Raw genomic sequence first — 20,861 nt, 5'->3', positions numbered from 1 at the left:
CATTCTCACAGATAGTTCGTGAATGGAAATCGAGATATCATTCAGAGAGTGGCGCCACTTTGCTTCATGTGATCATTTGAAATATCAAAGAGCACTGGCCACACCTATTGGGCTATCTACACGACACAATCAAATATGTAAACATTTTAACTATAGCGGCTGAAACCTACACGCAAAATGGGGAACAAAGCAACTACTCGCTAAATAAGTATTGAATTGTAATACATACTACTTCAGAAAAACAAATATGTTTATATGTTGATGTAAAATTAATCTACGGCATTACGGAAAATACACTTTCATTTTCTGCACCCGAATATCTACCTCTGAAAATAACGCCAGTATCGTATTGGTTGAGCTATTACCTCCAAACCATATATATAAATGCATAAGTAACATTTCCTTCACAAACAGAAAACCAGTTAAGTGACTTCGATTTAAATAAAAGTTGAGCTATTAAAGCCGGTTACAACGTTATTAATTCCGCAGTGACAACGCTAGTGAGGAAGAAACTGGAAAAATTGTGCAGTCGGTCAAGTCCTAATCACATCAAAGAAAAACTAGCCATTATATTACAATGTTAAGAGTGAAACTTACCGATAAAGTAGCATCTCATTCAAAGTTCAGTCAACAAAATACGGATTGTGTCGTGGATATGTTCTGGTTCTCGATTAGTAAATCAACTAATCCAGAACACTTAAATATGATAACTTTATTTATGAAAACTCGCCCTAATCCATAGCGTATTCCATGATATATTGAAGAGCTCTATGATTAACCAAAGAATAATATTTTCACCTTGAATCAACAAAAATCCTTCTAAACCCTTCTTAAAACTTCTGAAATCTTAAAATTGTTGTTTTGGGCCGCAAAAACAACTAATGCTAGTGTATGACTTCTGTTGATTTCGTGTGTCTTTTCTACTGATGTGTCTTTTGCAGTATTTAAAAAACTCATTTTCCGGAGATATGCCATTCCACCCTCTGTTTGAAACCGGCTAACTCACACTCAGTTGAAAATACCCTTATAAAGGTTCTTCACATCCTAGACTGGATCTGAACCCAGGTCTTTTCAAGAATGGAATCATCAATATTAACTGGTCTAAGGAGGATCCAAATCCTAAAGAATGTCTTTAGGATTTGGATCCTCCTGGATTTCGTTTTTAAATGGATGAACATGTTTAATTTATCGTTTGAATAACAGCAACAACAGCAAAAAAAAAAACTTCTAGTTTTCTGAAGAAAATTAAAAGGTATCGATGTTATTCAATATCGGAAAACAGTAGTCCAATTATTACAGATGGAGAAAAAAAAAAGAAAGTAAAAAAATGCAAAAGCCGCTTATGCAGTTTAAATGTTAATCGATTAATAATGACATATATTAATACATAAAGTTCGCAGGATCAGTAAGGAGATTACAGAAACACACTAATTAAAAGAATTATGGCATTCTTGAAGATAATTTATGAATACACAAGAGCAACGGCTCACATTGCATATTTTCTTATGTCCATTTCTCTAGAATTAATTCCGATATGATGCATTCTGAAGCCATGAATCCAAACCTAAAATTATTAAACTAATGTTATTATTACGGAAGCAATAACTAAAAAAATCATTGATTTTGTTGCTGTTGAATGCGTGTGTACTTTTTAAATGTACGTCGCTTGATTTTACCAAAATTTCATTATCTGGCTAAGCGACTCTTTTCTAATCTGCATGCAGACAATTAAGTTAAAAGCGTAATTAAGTTAAAGCGAATGTTTTCAATTGAAGTGGTTGAAAGCGTGTAAGTTTCAGTAAATCAAGAGTAATCTACATTTGGGCGGAGAAAAATAATTAGTACGAAACTACGGTGACTCAGCAGCGACCTGAAAGTAATACTAAAATAATAATAACATTACACAATATTTTTCCTGTTCACTTACAGACAGCTCTCAAACAAACAAACATTAATTACCAGATAAGTGTTTTCCTCCTAATACTGTAGTTTTAATAAGACTTTTCTATCTTTAATACGTTTGTGTAAAAAATGCATTTGTTTGACACATAATTCATTTATTTATTCTTTATTACTTTATTTTATTTTTTTAAATAATTTTTCGTCTCCTATGTATATTAGTACGTTAGAACCAATGGCTTGGTATAGCTAATTAACTTGACTGTTCATTTTTTTCTTTTAGAACAGAGCAGTTCTCTATAATATGTTGTGTAATACGAGGGGGGGGGGACTCGAGTTTCCAAAGGAAATTTCTGCCCACCTCCAATGATACCAGCTAATTCACCTTCAATTATAAAACCCTTGTAAATGTTTCTCGTGTACAGTTTGTCCAATTACAGATCATGTGTCGTCTTAACTGTGCAAAAATAGCACAAACATTTTATATTAAGCATTTTCACATTTGCTTTATATGTGAAATTTCTTAACATAAAAGAAAGTTCATAACTAGATAATTTTTTTCGACTCTTTCACAATAATATTGATTTATTCAAAATATCAGTGAGGTTGTCAGCTTTTCACCAATATAATCAGTGATATTACTTATTCATGACATAACACCTTTTCTTATTTCTTACCTGCCAATTTCTTAATTGTTACAGCAACAGTGGTATGTTCATTTATTTCATTCTTTAGAGTTAATTTTTACGTGAATCCCGCCCATGAAAATTAATCCCGTGGGCGGGTTAAGGTCAATATAGAGGTTAAACGCGAGGAGCAAGGCAGATCTTGCGCTGAGCTCTGAAAATCGGCCACCAACTAAAGGCATTCAAAACATCCTAGCTATAATGTGGGTATGCAATCTCGTAAAAATAGCTGTTACTATTTGTCGACCATGTACAGCCTCTGATGTGGATATTCTATCCCACTGATGAAAGATGCTTCGAGGGTAACAATATTATCACAATTTAGCCAGCCCAAACCAGTTAATCAAATAATTAATTAATTTAATTAAATGTCCTCACTGGCACAATCTCTTAACTTGAATCCTTTCGACGCATGTCGAAAATTCTGTAGAGGGGTATGAGACTGCATTACAATGCCAGCGACTTTCTACCAGAATCCTTCGCAAGCGAAGGATTCTGGTAGAAAGCCGCTGACAGAAATTCTGGTAGAAATTCGACTCAGTAACTACGCCAAAGAAGGTAGTTTTAGAGACTAAATAAGATTCATTTCGTTAATCACTAAAATTTTCCATTTGCTTTGACATTATATATTGTACTGGGTCCAATTACGATATATAATAAAAATGCACACCAAATTATCTATTGGTTATTTAAGTTCTATAGAAAATAATATCAGTTCTGATTTTATGTATGTGATAGTGCTTATTTGATAGATTGGGGATATTGTAAGAAATACCCCCAATTAATTTCAATTACTAGGAACACACTGGAGATTACGCTTTCGTCAGTATAATATAGTATATAAATACGATTTTCTTTTCTCTTTTCTTAGTGTGTGGCGATGTGGAATCTCTGGAAATGTTGGCCAATTCAGGAGCCAATGCTCACACTCCTGATATTCACGGGGCCTACCCCATACATTATGCAGCTCAGATGTGTGGGCCAAATAGTGAAATGGGCAACAACGTTCACATGGGTTTATCCGTACTTCGAAAGTTGCTACAGTTAGGAGTCGATGTCAACTGTTTGGACCAAGATGGCCGTAGTCCGCTCTTATGGGCAGCCAGCGCAGGTATCTTAAACTTATTATTAAAGTGTGTTTCGGGAGATCAAATAACACTTCACTGTTTCCCTTTTCATCTTTCATGCAACACTTGTAGTAAAAAAGGATATCCACAAACATTACAATCCCAAACTGTGATCACAATTTAATGTTATATTTAATTCTTAAAACTATTAAATTAAGCAGAGAGTAGTCAGTAAATGACGTAAAAGATATTCAATTCCACCTTAATAGACAGCAGAATCAGTCTTTCTCATCGCAGTAACAATATAATATCGTTACAGCGTTTGCTGCATCTACTTCATTGATTTTGATTACACAAAACTCATCCCCTACCCACCAGATGTATTATTCTATATTTTTATGAAAACATCTTTGCAACACAAAATAAAAGGGAAATCATATATGGCCTTTTACTTTGAGATTTCATTAAGTTTGAAGCGATGATTGCATTTTAGCAAGTACGAATCTACAAATTTTCTTCATATCTGAACCTTTCAGCAAGGTGATGCGTTGTGCAGTTTTGATTCTGTTTTTAAATCACTTTAAATTCTGTGAACTTACGAGTTATAGATCGGTCAGTGTATTTTAGGCGAGTCTATATTGCTTTGTAATTGGATCCACCTTGATAAGAATTAAACAATATATTTAAGTAACTTATAAGACTATTTAGCCGAATGATAGAACATAAAATAGCTAATTTATTTCTAAAGGCACTGCTTATTTCGTAGAAGACTTCATGCATTACACAGAATTAAAAAATATAGATACAAAAAAAAATTACTTGAGTACATCTATCAAATGGATTGCTTATGGATGTCACTTTGACCTCGTATGGTTGGTCACTCCATTACCTCATTAGGTTTTAGGAGTGAAGCCTTCTTCTAGAAAAAGTGGCAGGGTCGCAGATGCCCTTTCACTAAGAGTAAGTTGGGCAATCACAAACATCTATGCCCCTAATTGAATTCGAACCTGCAGCCTCTTGACTGGAGAGCGGATACGCTAACTACTCAGCCAACCGACCTCCAGATGTAGCGAATTATTTTTACTGTTGACAATGCCAAGATGGTTGTGCCGCAACAGCCCACAGATTTCAATATTCACGATGAGAAACACGCGGTTCAAAACATTTCTCTTTAATGTTTTCCATATTTGAAGGGAACTGAGTTCTCTTTTAAGTCTCAGACGTAACATCCTGAATAACGCACCTGAAAATAAATAATAAACTGAGTCTCCAATATAAAAGTCGGAAATGTTATGGGTTAGTTACTGACATAATCTGAGGTGGCTGCTTCGATTAATAAATCGTCCAAACTTCATGCGAAGCGCACTTTTTTTTCTGGTTATCGCGATTCATTTGCGTATTTTATATATCGACCCCAAGAAAGAAATGTTATGAAACCATGAAGCACATTAGTATAGGGGATATATTTTTTGAGGTTGGTAAAATAAATGTAACTTCATATTTTCTTAAAAGACTGTAATCCCAGCAAAAAACTGCAGAAGAGAATCTGTTCCCAAGAACAAACACAGAGAAAGTGAAAGAAGAGAAGTAAAGCCATTCAGAGTTAGAAATTGGAGAACGTAGAAGAGGGAAGTATGATAAAGAGAGGGAGTGCTGAGACGAAATAGATGTTTGCATTCTAGTTGGTTATTGTATTCTGAGTGACTTAAAATAATAACTTTCTGGATAATGGAGATTTGGGTATAATTAATATTTAAAAATACTTTAAATACATGCAAGTTAGTTAGTTCGAAGGTTATTGAATTCACGCCATAACCCAGAATTTTAATATTTATTATACAAGGGCGACAGTATATTAGAATAAACTGAGTTACAATTGTGAAAAGCGATAATTTATGTATTCCCAACAATAATAGACTGTGTATTAAACAATTACTAATTAAATAATTATTAAAAACAATTAACAATAACATAATAAAAAATGTTCAGCTACTTACCAGGGATGACTGAACATTCTGTAACTTCTTAGATTTGCACTAGACATTTTCATCACATATTATCGCCAAAAATAATAATCACAAAAACTAAAGCTGAGTACCTTGAGGACAAAGTTCACTTGTTTGCACTTTCTAGTAAAGATTATTTGGATAATTGCAATGCAAGTGCGGCGCATGAAGAACATATGAATCCTGTTTCAGCGTGGAACCAGATTCCATGGCGAGAACCCAATAATAGTCACTGACAGTTACAAGGAAGGTTATATGAAGGATTTGGTCCAGAGAATTCAATATCTTGAATCCGAGTAAAAACGGGTGGTTAGAGTTCGTATACATGCATCTTGCACAACATGTTGTTTGCCTCTGAGACACAATGAAATAAGTCAATGAGTCAAATTGCCATTTATGTCCTTATGACAATTCTACATACAAACCGTAAACTCTTCTTCTTCCTTTAAATGTGCAAGTGTCAGCAATGTAAAAAAAAAAACGCTTTTCTGAATAGCAAATGGCTGTTCCAAAATGCGGTCATCAAATTGTCACTTTCAGTTAGTTTAAATTCTCTATCAGTGAGGTACGCGATCTGGAGGACTGATAGTAATAAATTTTAAGATATCTTTCATAAAACAGTGTCCTCTAATAAAGGTCTAGCTAATTCTGATATTTAAATTAGAATAAGATTAAAACTGGCATTTCTTTATAAACAGAACGAAACTGGTATAAAAAAAACTGGTTACATTCCCACCATAATCGTAGAGGTCTGCCAGGCCAATATGCGAGAACCACACACACACACACACACACACACACATATACGCATATACACATACCAGACATTATACAGCATGATTATAAATAAATTGGAAAAAAACAAAATGAATTTTATATAATGTTTAAAACTTGCTGTAGTGAAATTAGTAGATGCATAGCATATATATTTTTGACTTAGTAATTTGAAATAGTGATTTAAAATTTTGAAATAATGAATTAGTTATTTAAAATTAAATTAAATACTTCTTTCTGAAAACCAGAAAGATATTTAGAATTAATCAATAAGAAATAAATTTAATGAAGTAGAAAGCTTGATTTCAGAAGATCAAACGTAGCGCTTAGTTCAGATAGATATAAGACTTTTTACTTGTCGTTGTCCGTCCTTCCCAAGAGACCATGGCTAGTAAAACGTACTGTCCTTCAGGAAGCAGCGAAGCCATCCTTTCCTTAATCAAGTCAGGAGCAGACGTGTCAGCAGCAGACAAGGACGGTCTGAGAGGTAAATGATTTATAATATTCAGTATAATTTCAGATGTTCCTTCCTTAGCTAAAAATCAATTATTAGAAATAAAAACTTATACACAACATTTATATAACCTCATATCAAATGAGGCCATATGGTATCCATTTTCAATTTACACACTGTATTTACACACTGTATATTTATATTTTAAATTGTATGATTAATAATAATAATAATAATAAATGAATAAAGATTTCTTTTTATTTCCTTTTTATCAAAGGCAATAATTCGATTATCACTCTCTCACCCCGCCACACACACACTAATTGCATAAAAAATACGGTTAGCATCAGCTTTTCATCACGAATAAAATGTCCGATATTTTTACCTGTTCCCTCAGAAAAGTGAGACAGATACTCTCGACACAAAACCTCCTTTTATTAAAGTGATTTCATAAATTAATAATATGATAATTATACATAATAGTACTTAAAACTTATTTAACAACCATGACTGTCAGTAATCAATAAAACTACCGGCAGAGCAGTTTAATGTTCTTTGTGTCGTTAATGGTTACATTCTCCCCACCCATATTAATCATCGTCATCGCATTTCATTTAACCTGCTTGAAAATTATACTCGTGTGTGTGTGTGTGTGTGTGTGTGTGTGTGTGTGTGTGTGTGTGTGTGTGTGTGTGTGTCGGCTTGAATTAAAAGAATATTTAGGCCTTACTAAAGATTTGTATAATTATAGTGATATTTAATCTGCAAAAGCCTACTTCACATTTTTAGCTTAACATCAAACATTTAGGTAGAAAAAACGGCATACTATTACTCTCCCGGCATTTCTTCAGAACTATATCTTTCAGTTCTCTAAACAATGAGAAAACCCAGTTGGATCATTCATTGCAATAATTTTGATTTTGATGAAAGTGGTTTTAGATGGAAGAGATTTTTTTTTTAGATTTTTTTCATGGCATCCTCTTAATTATAGCGGCCATTTTTATTCGGTGGATCCACAGAATTCTCGCAATTTTTGAGGGTTTTAAAATTAATCACAGTTTATTTCCATATCATTCGATTTTTGATTTTACTGATGTTTTAATGTTCATGGTGAGAACGTTTTGATTTCCTATTTGCATTTTCAAAATTTTTTTTTTTTCAAGATGTTGGCCACTTGCTTTAGGTGTTTCGGCTGCTCTTTTTCGCCATTTTATACACTACCCTGAAGGCCCATACGCCTCAAAATTTCAAAAAATAAAAATAAGTAAATACGGTAAATAAAAACGATTATATTTAAAACGTTCTAAACAGTTACTTGTGAGCCGGGGAGGAAATTTTTTTATTGGCAAAGTTTATCATTGATACTTATGAGAGGTAACTATATAAAAAATAAATAAATAAATAAATAAAAATTGGTCCCATTCTGTTATTTTTTTCCCTTGCCTCATAATGTTTGTTGCATCCTTCAACATATTTAGTACATCCGCTTATCAAGGCATTTTTACACTCCCGAGTGGTGTGAATTAAGCAAATTATATGTTGAGAGTTTTTACACATCACCAGCATTAATGTAAAAGCAAAATAAAATATTAATACTAGAATATTTTACTTTCGTACTTTTATACCGGTAGCTTAACTATGCGAGTAATGTAATATCATACGGTATGATATTACAGTGGCGTACCCAGAGAGGGGGGGGGGGGGAGTCCGCCCTGAGCACCAAGCTGAATGGGGGCCAAGAGCATGGAATATCATTACTATTCACCAGATATTTGTATAAAAATTTTTGTATCATTTTTCAGTTCTTAAAAATTATTTAATATTATTGATATTCGTAAATATTTTTTTTTTCAAAATTTGGTGCTTAATACGACATACATATACAATATGTCGATAATTAATTCTAATTCAAATCAAAACGTGCGAATTTTGTTTAGTTGCTTTTGTATTATTGCAACGTCAAGGCTAGAGGGCGTATAACATTCTAATTTACAGTTAGTGGAGATGAAGTGGTGTGGTGTTAAGACAAAAATACGCGTGACCTTGATTCGGTTTTAAAACAATGTGGGATTTAATATTCCCTTAATTTAAATAATGTTTATATCGCCGAAATGAAGCCTATTGGCTCTTTATATTTAAGTCAAATTTTATTGTTTTAAAGCCAATCAAAGCAAAGCGAAGACCAGCGGAACAATTTCATAGTAAAGTCACACATTATTTATCCAAACATATACACATTCGTATTTTTGTGTTTATAATCGGTGATAGAATACCGTGTGTTGAAAATAGGCCGATTATAAACAATCTTGAAAGAAGAAGTATTTTTGTGTTTGTACTACATAGCAGATACAGTCGTAAGTAAAAAAAAAAAAAATCAGCTAACGCCTTTTTATTCCCGTATACGGGGAGTAGGCGAGGCCATTTAGCCCTATCTAACTTTTGGAGACTGAGTGGGCAGTTCAATCTCCACTGGTACCAATCAGAGATAGATGGCCCAAGGCTATCACTAATTAAGCGGTACACAGTGAAGAGAGACGGCTCAAATGTGCCGCCATCTCGTGGTTCCTAACCCTAACACAATATATTTAATGTCTGAAATAATGTGGGTTCTACGGTCGATTTTCTTGAGTTTACGGGACGAAAAACCCGCTTGCCCGTGCCAGAGATCGACTAACTCGGAAACCGGTCAAAAAAAGGCTTAGAAAAATTTCCTCTAGTCGCCGACTAGACTCGGTACCAAGTCTTCCTTCGTGCGGCCAAGCGCCGTGGTGTGCAAACGCCACATCCACTGAGCTACACAGGCTCTCGCACAGTCGTAAGTATATTTTTAAAAGTACAAACTTTTTTCCACTATTATTTGTTGATTTTCTTCTGATCGATACAATCTATACTAGTCAAAGACTAATCAAAACCCTATTTAAAAAAATTGTAGGGACATGAAACGACAAAGACCAAGTGGATATTGTTAAATTGTGAATGAAGCTATGTTATGTAATTTATTATTTTCATTCACATTTAACATGGCTTATTAAATATTAATCATGGTTTATATAAAATTGTTTATTATTCCTTAATTAAGAATTACTAATTAAATATTTATTCAAAACTTGACCTGCTATTAGTTTATAAAATAATAATATGTTTAGAATTTTGTATAACTAAATATATATGGTGTAACGTAAAGTGTTAATTTATATTTAACTGTATACGTAATCAAAAAGTTAAAGAAGTAGCTTAAATATTCTGTTGTTTTATTTTGTGAAATATTTAATGTTATGTAATCACTCATGAATAATAATAGACCATACATTACATTAGCGAAATGTTTACGTGCAGTCTGTTGTCATGGAGACGCACGCGTAAACAACCACGAGTGGAGTAGAGCGTGGCGTTCGAACGTAAGGTGGGAGTGAAGGTCATATAGAGATAGACAGATATATAGAGAAGAGGGAGGTCATAGATAAGAGGGATAGAGAAGAATTATTATTAAGAAGGAGGAGAGAGTTTTGCGGAACCAAGATTATATAATCCTCAGGGCAGAGATTTATGAGTATAGTGTTCGGAAGTGAACCTATAAGTAGTGAAACATAAAGTTTAATGTTATAAGCGAAATCTGCTGTTGTTATGAAAAAAGGTTGATGCCGTAATCAGATAAGAGGAAACTGGACAGTCAATACGAAAATTCTGATTAGTTCTAGTTAATCTGGATTACGATTAAATTCTATGTTGCCCTAGGAAAAGGTTATATTAATTACTTGGAGAAAAGTGAACAGGAAAAGATATTAGTACCTAATTACTGTTGTTTGGAATAGTGAAGTGCGACTTACAGTAATACATTTTAAACTATGGAGAATATTTGTTATGTGTGTTCCGCTGATGTTAATTAAGTTAATTCATAAGTGCTCTCTCAATAATTTGATGTATTGAAGAATTTGTCTGGTAAGAGTAGTTGTATAAGTTTCTCTATTCTAGCATTAACTGTAATATACCTCCGATGCTCAAGGTCCGGGAATATATTTGCTTGGAATATAGCTTACGTAGTTTATTGCCTGCTGTGAATATAATCATTGAGCTGAAAGATTTGTGAAGACTGAATAAAATGTGAAATTGTTATATTAACTTGAGATAAGAAGATTTGTGTTTTTGAGACTGTGAATAGTATATGAAAGTTAGAACATTGAATTAGCATCAGTGACCTAAGAAGAAGTGTTAAGTTAATTGTATAGTTCCATTTTAAAATAGAGTTCTTGTATTTGTTAACCATATCATATATTAAATGTTTTATTTTGTTGATCTAAATATTGTGTTTGCCTGAATTCCTTATTATTGCACCGTTCATAAATATTCGAATCGTGCGGGAAGCCCAAGTAAAAATGATGATAAATGATTCGGCCTAATGAGATGACTGTTACCTTAATTTAGAACTGATCCTACTATTTATATAGACTAATCTAAGAATAGGGTGGCGCAGTATAAATATAAATTTCCCTACTTTTGGATCGGTGATCATTTCGTAATTAGTTGTATTATTCATAAAAGTGACTTGAAACTAGATAGATTTAGAACACGACAGAGAGGAGTCGTCACGACAATATCAAAGAAGAAAAATAAAAAAATGAAAGATGAAGCTGTTACAAATATGTCGGGAGCTATTATAAAATACATAATGCCAGCGACATCCGTTTCAACCACAGCAGGTGAAATAGAAGAAATAGTGGCGGAAGAACGGCAAGAAATGGAAGATGAAATCGTCGCCAACTTACAAAATAATGGTTTTATAAAGAACTACTAAATGGCGAAAATGTTCTTAGAACTTGGATGGTTTATTCTCAGACAGAAAAAAAAATTATGCTGTTTTTGTTACCGTTTATTTGCCTGCGGCGATAGAACTAGAGTATCGAGTTTTGTGAATGGTTTTAATAAATGGTGGAAATTAAATCCAAAGATCTGGCAACATGAAACTTCGGAACAAGATCTTAATTGCTTAGACATGTGGAAAACTTTAGAAACAAGGTTAAAATTGAATAAGACTATAGATCAAGTTACTCGAGATCAAATTAATAAGGAAACGACAAGAATGAAGGATGTTTTGAAGAGAATTTTGGATGGAATTCTCTTTTTAGCTCCTCAAAATCTTCCTCTTCGAGGTCATAGAGAAGATTCTTCAGCGACAAATAAGAGAAATCTTTTGGAGTTAATTCAGTTTCTATCTCATTATGACCCTGTTCTAAAAGAACATTTATTAAGAACTGAACATTCTGCTTTACATAATAGGAGATATAGCTCATACTTATCTCCCAGAATCCAAAATGAATTCATAAATTTGCCAAGAAACAATGTAAAAGATAAAATATTGGCGGATATAAAAAAAGCTAAATATTAGGATCCTTTTCGACAGTACTCCTGATGTATCTCACGTGGATCAAATGTGTGAAGTTAACAGATACGTCACATCGAAAATGGAAAGTTGAAGTAAGGGAGTCATTCTTAGGTTTTTTTTTCTATCTCAGGAAAAAATGCAAATGATATTACTTCTGACATTCTGAAGAAATTAGAGGAGGACACACTTGACATCAACCTATGCCGTAGCTAGGGATATGATGATGCTGCAACTATGTCTGGAATTCATGGTGGAGTTCAACGTAAAATAAAAAGTATCAATTCTAAAGCGTTATTTATGCCATGTGCAAATCACTCACTTAATCTTTGTAGAGTTCATGCTTATGGAAGCATTTATACTCGTAATATTTTTTGCAGTTTTGGAAAAATTATATTCATTTTTTTCAATTACAACTCACCGTTGGTAAGTATTGAAGGAAAATGTAGGACTAACATTAAAAAGATTATCAGACACAAGATGGAGTGCTCACTATGAAGCAGTTCATACAGCAAGATATAATATCGAAAAGTTAATTTTAAGTTTAGAAGCACTATGTGATTTAAAAGAAAATATTGACACACGAGAATCAGCTCAAAATTTACTAGCTGCAATATGCGATTTTACTTTTTTGTGTTAACTGTCTTTTTGGAATGAAGTTTTAGAAGAAGTAAATGGTACTCAAAAATACACGCAAACTAGAAAACTGTAGTGCGAGACTTGAAAATCTGAAACACTTTCTTGAAAATGAACGAGAAGGAATGGTGAATAGAGCATTAAAAGAAACAAAATGCGATAAATTGGACATTCCTATAGAAAAAAGTGGCAGAAAAAGGCTAAAAAGAAAAATGCCGGGAGAATTGTTGGATGATGCTGGTCTTACACTTCAAGAGGAGGTGAGAAGGTCAAAGTTTGTGTGCCTCGATCGCTTTTTTCTAGAATTATGTAGCCGTAACAAAGCAATGGATGAAATGATGACGATTTTTAGGATTCTACAACCCAATATTTTAATACATGGCACAGAAAAATATTTCGAAAATTGCATTCTCAATTTAACAAATCTATGATGAATTTTAAAGCGAAGATATAATTCCTGAATTGAAGACTTCAGCGACATCTAACAGCTGTTAATATCAGCAAACAAGACGCAAAAAAATGGACAGCTCTTCAATTATTACAGTTCATTGTAGAGTGGGATTTTCTGGAATCTCTTCCAAATGTTTCACTGTGTTTAAGAGTTTTTTAAACTATTTGTGTATTAGTGGCTTCTTGTGAAAGAAATGTTTCTAAATTAAAATTCATAAAAAGTTACCTACGGTCCAATATGACAGAAGAGAGACTAAGTAATTTATCCAAAGAAAGTTTTTTAACTTGGGTATATTATGTATTCAAGATACCAAGTAATTTTATATAAACTTGGTTTTAATCCTGTTTCCCAAGTAAGAAAACAGACAAGAATCAAGTTTGCGCCTGCAAGTAGTGCAACCTACAGGCACTACCAAGAGGTGCCTTGGACTTGCACTTACTTGCAGGCGCAAACTGGATTCTTGTCTGTTTTCTTACTCGGGAAACAGGATTAAAACCAAGTTTATATAAAATTACTTGGTATCTTGAATAATTTATCCATACTTTCTATAGAAAATAATTATGCAGCAAGATAAACTTTGACAAAGTTATTGAACATTACGTAAATGTTAAGTGCCTCAGAATGTAAAATAAAATGTGTGTTGAAAGTTAAAACAGATGGGTTTTTTTTTGGTGGGGGGGGAAGGTGGGGAGAGGGGGCCAAAAAATGCCACCTCGGGTACCAAAGATTCTGGGTACGCCACTGATCATACCACTTTGGATTTGGAAAGAACAGGTACGCTGATGTTTGAAGTGCATATAAAATGTTGTTCTGTTCCATTCAATTTTACTTTGCTAGTTAAACGTAATTTATTTTCCCAGAGAATTTTAAAAGCAATTCGTACAAATTTAGATACACAAGAACTTTAGTGTTTCAAATAATTTCCGTTCATATCCTGCTCTTTCTTTGATAAAATTATTACCATATCTAATTTTAAAACTAGACAGCACGATATAGACCTCAATGACCATATTATTTTATCACTTTACTTATCGAAATGCTATTCACCTTTTAAAATGAAGGAATTTGTATAAAAAATTACAGATTAAAATAGAGTTCCTCCAATGAGACGTTTAATGTTTTATGTACCTATATATAAATGTTTTTTCTTTCTTTACGAGCATCCATTTTACTCTCCTATCTGCTACTGTCGCATACATCACTTATGATCCTAAAAATATCTTGATAGGTGAATGTGTAATAAATACGGCGAAAGGTGAAAAACAAAGTACTTGTTTTTCATTTTCAAAAAGACTCCCATCTAAGCTAACACTATGAATGCGACCAATTCTGCTTTATAGCCATTTATCAAGAGTATCTCTCTCTCTCTCTCTCTCTCTCTCTCTCTCTCTCTCTCTCTCTCTCTCTCTCTCTCTCTCTCTCTCTTAATACTATTAATTTCTCCTTCTCTTCCGTCTAAGACGGGTTGAGTCTTCCCTTGAGCAAGATCTTCCAGTCTTCTCTATTCCTTGCTGTTCGAAAAAGTTCCTTATATGTTCTGCATCCCGAAATGTTCTTTATTAATTTCAGCCAGGTAATTTTTAGTCTTCGGGGTCTTCTTTTTTCAGTTGGAAAAGTATTGATTAGGGCATTAAAAAGTCTGTCTGCATCCATGAGTACAGTGTGGCCAAACCATCTCAGTTGTTGTTTTCTATTTTTTTCTATTATTGTCTTTTTTATACAATAATTCTTGTCTGACTGTGCTGTTTGTTTTCTTTTCTATCCAACTTGTTCTATTTATTTTTCTTAATAAGCATTTCTAAGCATTTCATTTCAAATGCCAGCAGTTTTTTCTCCTCTCGTTTCTTAACTGTCCACGCTTCTGCTCCATAGATGACTGTTGGTATAATTATTGATTCATTTCATTTGAATTTTTGGCTTGCTTAGATATCTTGCTTATTTTCCAGATTTTCTGTAATTTTCCCATGGTGGTCCATCCTATCGCTATTCTGTATTTGATTGTTTCGAGTTCATCTATTGTTTCTGTTAGTTTTGATCCAAGATATATGAAGTTGTCTACTTGTTCTATTTGTTCTCCATTTAGGGTAGCTGAGATGGTAGTTCTGTTCCTCCCTATTTTCATCCCTTTTGTCTTTTGTATATTTATTGTCATGTCATATGTTTTACAGGTTTCGTTTAGCTTGTTTATCAACCTTTGTAGTTCATTTGGGGTTCTTGCAATAAGGACGAGATCATCCACATATTTGATATTATTCTTCATTGTCTATTGCCTTCTTTACAACTTCGTCTAGATATATGTTAAATAAGCATGGGAATAATGGGCATCCTTGCATTACTCCTTTTTGGATCTCTATGGGTTCTGTCATGGTAATTTAGGCCTACATATTGTATACACGAAACAGGAAGAATCCGATTTGTGGGTTCAACCGAGGGCTTGCAAGTTAGAGTACAAATTGGGGAAAAGAGCACTCAGAACATTTAAAACAGGGCCAACATCTAGAAAAACAGTGTCCTTTTTAATTATTGCATTTGTCTTAGAGTAATATTTTATCAGAAACTATATTGTATTATCTATTGCTTTTTCTTGTAGAACTTTAAGAAGGATTTCTCTATTGATGCTATCGAAAGCTTGTTTAAAGTCCACAAAACAACAATATACTTTTTTATGGTCTTCCTAGCTGAGCTCTGCTAGTTGTTGCAATGTAAAAATCTTAAAAATCTGGTCTATTGTTGAATAGTTTCCTCGGAAACAAGCCTGTTCTATGCCTATCTGTTCTTCATATGTGTTTTTAATCTATTTTTATAATTCTTACAAATATTTTATAGGTGTGTGGGAGAGTAAATTGATTGCTCTGTAATTTCTGCAGTCTCTTTTGTCTCCTTTCTTGTATAATGGGACGATCTATCCAGTTCTCCAGTCATCTGGGATCTCTCCTGTTTGTAGTATTTTATGGAATAGGATTGTTAAATATTCTATTGATGTGCTGTCTCCATATGACCACAGTTCAGTAGTGATAGTATCAATGCCTGGTGCCTTATTGTTTTTCGTCTGTTTTATTGCGTATCTAACTTCTTTTTGAGTGGTCGTTATTTTCTTCTATTGTTGGCATTGTAGTTTTGTTTCCTTGGTGAAAGATAGTCTTAAAATGGTTTGGCCAGATTTTTCTTATATCTTCAATATTTCCGGTTTCAGTCATCTTGCTGTTTATCATTGTTACTGCTTTTGCTGAGAATTTCTTTGTAATTTCTCTTATAGTTTTTTAAGTTGTTTTGTTGGTATGCTTCTAGGCATTTCTTAGCTTTTTTTTATTCTAACAATTTTTCTTTGGCTTTTTTTGCAGAGGTTATCAACTTTATTTTTAGTGCTCTATATTTTTTTTTATTCTCTTCATTGTTTTGTTGGTTTACAAGTAGCTTGGCCTCTCTCTCTTTTTTCTTCTATTGTAGATAGGATTTCTTGGGTTATCCCACTGTTTGTTTATTTTGGGTATGGTACCTAGAATATATTTTGCAATTGATAACACTGTTTCTTTTCTTTCTTTCCAGTATTTTCCACTGTTCTGGAAGATGGAGGGTTCTAATTTCAAGCGCATCTGTTCTAAAAATCGACTTCTGCTTGAGCTATCTTTTAGTTTAGATAGGTTGATGTTTTCTTCTTTTCTGATATTGTTTTTCTTGTTGAATTTTTTATCTTCACTTTGGCAGTTAATATTTCGTGGTCAGTGTCGACATCAAAGCTTCTTAATGTTCGTACATTATTTACTGATCTTTTCCATTGTTTATTTATGATGATATAGTTTATGCAGTCCTTTATATTACCATCTAGAGATGTCCATGTATATTTATTATTATGGCGTTGATAGAACAATGTGTTTGCAATCATTAGATCGTTTGCTTTACAGAAGTGAAGTAATTGTTCTCCTCTGTCGTTAAGCTCTCCGTATCCAAATTTCCCCATCACATCTTTTTTGTCTGCTGTGAACTGTCCTATTTTAGCGTTAAAATCTCCCATCACTACCATCAATTCTCTATTTTTGGAATTATCTATTTCCTGTTGTAGTTCTTCATAGAAATTTTCCATTTCTTCCTCTGAATGGTTACTGTCTGGTGCATATGTTTGGATTATTTTAATCGTTTGACCTTTTTCTTTTGCTTGAAGTTTGGCTGTGATTATTCTAGGAGACACTGGTTTTATTTCAATTACTGAGTGTGTAAGTTTCTTCTCGATTAATAATGCAACTCCTTCTCTGTGTATGTTATCTTTTCTTCCCGAGAAGTATAGTCTTCCTTCTGGTAAATCCATGAATCCATCTCCGCACCAATGTGTCTCTGATAAACTTAAAATACTCCATTTCAGTCTTTTTAAATTTTCCTGGACTAATTGCAATTTTCCAGGTCGGTATGATGATCTTATGTTGAGGGTGGCTATGTGTTTCACGTCCTTTGTTGACCATATTGCTGATTTCTCACCTACTTCGAGTAGGCGCGTCGGCTGTCCCGTACGCAGTAGCACTATCTCGGTTTGTAGACTTTCTCCAACTCATGGAAGTTACTGGCATAATAATGTAGCCAGGTTGCCACGCCTCTGCTACATCCTATGGTTCACAACTCTTTATTCTTTATTCAGAGCAACCCATTTGGGTTTCTCCCATCCGCCACCCGGGGGACGCGTCTGGTAGGAGTGTGGTCTCCCCCAAGACTCTTAATAGCCACACATAATTTTGGGGCCTTCACAATGCCATTTTTAATTTTTGAAAGCTACAGGCATTTTTTTTCATGGGAGAAACGCTTCAGTCATGGTAATTTAGGCCTACATATTGTATACACGAAACAGGAAGAATCCGATTTGTGGGTTCAACCGAGGGCTTGCAAGTTAGAATACAAATTGGGGAAAAGAGCACTCAGAACATTTAAAACAGGGCCAACATCTAGAAAAACATTGTCTGAAAATGCAACTAAGAAATCAATCAGTACACAACTTGAACATAAAAATGGCAGTAAAAATCGCAAACTGGACAATCTGGAAATAGATTCTGGTTAATTTTAAAACGATTTTCAAAATTTTAAAACCCGAAATTCTGTGGATCTGCTGAATAAAAATGATCATTATAATAAGAAGACAGGAGAAAATTGTTTTTTTTTTTTCATCTAAAGAATGGGGCAGCCAAATCCAAATAGCTCACTTTCATCAAATTACAAAATTATGCAGCTTCAATTTAATTTATGATTTCACGTGGAATGATCCCTAACTTTTTGACGACTAGCAGGGCTATCTTCACCCTTAGCCATCAGAGATAGCTTGCTCAAGGCTATCAGTGATTTTCCTAGGCATCAGCGAAGCAGAATACTACAGATAACTGCCGCTATCTCCTGATTCCTAACACTAATGCTTTACATTATTGTCTGAAATAGCGTGAGGTCTACTGTCGATTTTTGTGAGTTGCGGAGTTACCCTAATCTGCCAGGGTATGAACCCTACTGCCTGTGGGAAAGCGCGACTAACTCGAGCGCTGCTTGATAAAGGACCCAGATAATTTTTTCCTAGTGAAGGTCAAGAATAGAAGTTATAATGATCTTGTTTCAACCACTATGTGTGCAAACACATTTCCTGGGCTACACAAACATCTGTTATTAATATTTATTGTTTATTTATTTAAATTAAATGAATTGATAACCAGATTATAAATTACTATTTAATAATTTATAATCTTTCACATCTGAATGAAAATCAGCTATCAATTATAGAAAGAAAAGAAGCAATTATTCTTGAAATTTTCAATGCTAGAAATATAAAATTAACTTATCATTAAATATACGAAAACATGGATATCTTACGAAATTTTCTTTCGTAAGAATATCGTAAGATATTCTTACGAAATTTCGTAAGAATATCTTACGATATTCTTACGAAATTAAATAAATGAACTTCTCCTTACTAGGAAACTACAAATATCAGTATATAACTGTCACAGACACAGGAATATGATTTCATGTCAAGATCAGATGTCAAGTCTTTCTCTCTGGGACATGAGTTTTTTGTTTCTGCAAAAACGTTAACTGCTTTCAGAACATAATACTGATAGATATAACAGACTACGGAATAAGTGAGAAAAATCCTGTTTTGTTATAATGTGGTACGAATATCCCCATGGGTACATGGCTACACGTAAATTCAATTAAAATCTCAGGGTCAGGACAGGGGAGAACAAGACAGGATAGGATCAAAAATAAGAATGAGATTGCAGTTGGACACATGCACAAAAGTTATTTTGTGCATGTGTCCGAATTCTGACGAATTCGGACACATGGTTCAGAATTCCTCAAGACTAGGAGTAAAAAAAATGGGAAAAAACTGACCCTTCAAATACGAAATACCCCTTCATGCGGAGGAACTATCAGTTCCACGCTGCCTTTCCAGGTAAAGGGAAAGGGAGCATAGGATTCGCGCCATTTCAGGTGGATGGAATGAATTGGAGAGAAAAAACATTGTGAAATAGAATGTTGTTGCAAGAAGTGGAAGGCAATGTTTTGATCAAACGTGTTTATTATGTCTAATGAGATTCGGTTTAATTGTTTCACTAAAAGTGATTGTATGAAATGAATTCCTGGAGAATAAAGATTGATCTGCAGTTATGCATGGCTTATGCAAAAGCAGGTTCTCGAATTATAGTGATGCAAATAAATCTACTCAAGTTTCTGCATGATTGGCCAATACCAACGAAAGACAATGGGTAATGGAGATGGTATCTCCATTACCCCATTCCATTTCATATTCAGCAAGCAGAGAAGATGAATACTTCATTAGCTCTGGCTGTTGATCGGTAAAAATGGCTATGCATAATAATAATAAAGCACCAAATAGAAACACTTCTTAAATAAATATCTCATTTATTTTTCAGCCGTTCACTGTGCAGCTAGCCGCGGTCATCTCGACTGCCTTGAGACATTGATCACACTATGTGGAGCTGAAGTAGACGTAGTCGACAATAATGGCTGTTCTTCCTTATTTTATGCAGTCACCCTTGGACATGCAGACTGTACTCACTTGCTGCTTAAATTCGGAGCTAACCCGAATCGTCAAGACCGTAAAGCTAGAACGTAAGTATAATTTCTTTCTTCGAAATGTTTAGAAATTTCAAAGTTACTGACAAGTACTTATGGTGGGTACGAATTTTATTCATTATTGACTTATCCAAACTCACGGGATAACTCTTGAGCAAATATTTTTCACGGTTTATTCAAACGTCAGAAAGGTATGGTAAACATGAAAAAAGAATTATCAGACGCAAGCCGACCAACGTAATGTGTTGGAAATGAAATGGAATAAAGCATAGTGATTGGAATACTATAAGCAGTTATAGAATTCTAATTAGTGTGATTAGGTTGGGCTTTTACAGTTAAGTGGCAGAGCAGTAGAACTTATTCTTAGAGAATTCTAGACAGCAAACAATAAGATAATTACAAGAAGACATTTTAACGGCTGAAAAAGTTCGATAACTTTTTTTCAACCT

At 33.8% G+C, this 20,861-nt stretch overlaps 1 protein-coding gene across 1 annotated transcript in view; it reads left to right on the top strand.

The window, feature by feature from the left end:
* Positions 1-20,861, top strand: part of LOC150102555 (uncharacterized) — a 93,358-nt gene that overhangs the window by 37,575 nt on the left and 34,922 nt on the right. The window contains exons 3-5 of the mRNA XM_090398703.1: positions 3,457-3,696; positions 6,812-6,919; positions 20,250-20,448. Of these exons, the coding sequence (XP_090254829.1) occupies positions 3,457-3,696; positions 6,812-6,919; positions 20,250-20,448 (547 nt within the window). The remainder of the gene's footprint in view (positions 1-3,456; positions 3,697-6,811; positions 6,920-20,249; positions 20,449-20,861) is intronic.

Source organism: Typopeltis vanoorti, chromosome 10 (genome assembly GCF_054136105.1).
Source record: "Typopeltis vanoorti isolate ZY-2024b chromosome 10, IOZ_Tvanoo_1.0, whole genome shotgun sequence".
Taxonomy (NCBI): domain Eukaryota; kingdom Metazoa; phylum Arthropoda; class Arachnida; order Uropygi; family Thelyphonidae; genus Typopeltis; species Typopeltis vanoorti.
The sequence above is the reverse complement of the archived record's forward strand: the minus strand, read 5'-3'. Positions and strand labels throughout refer to the sequence as shown.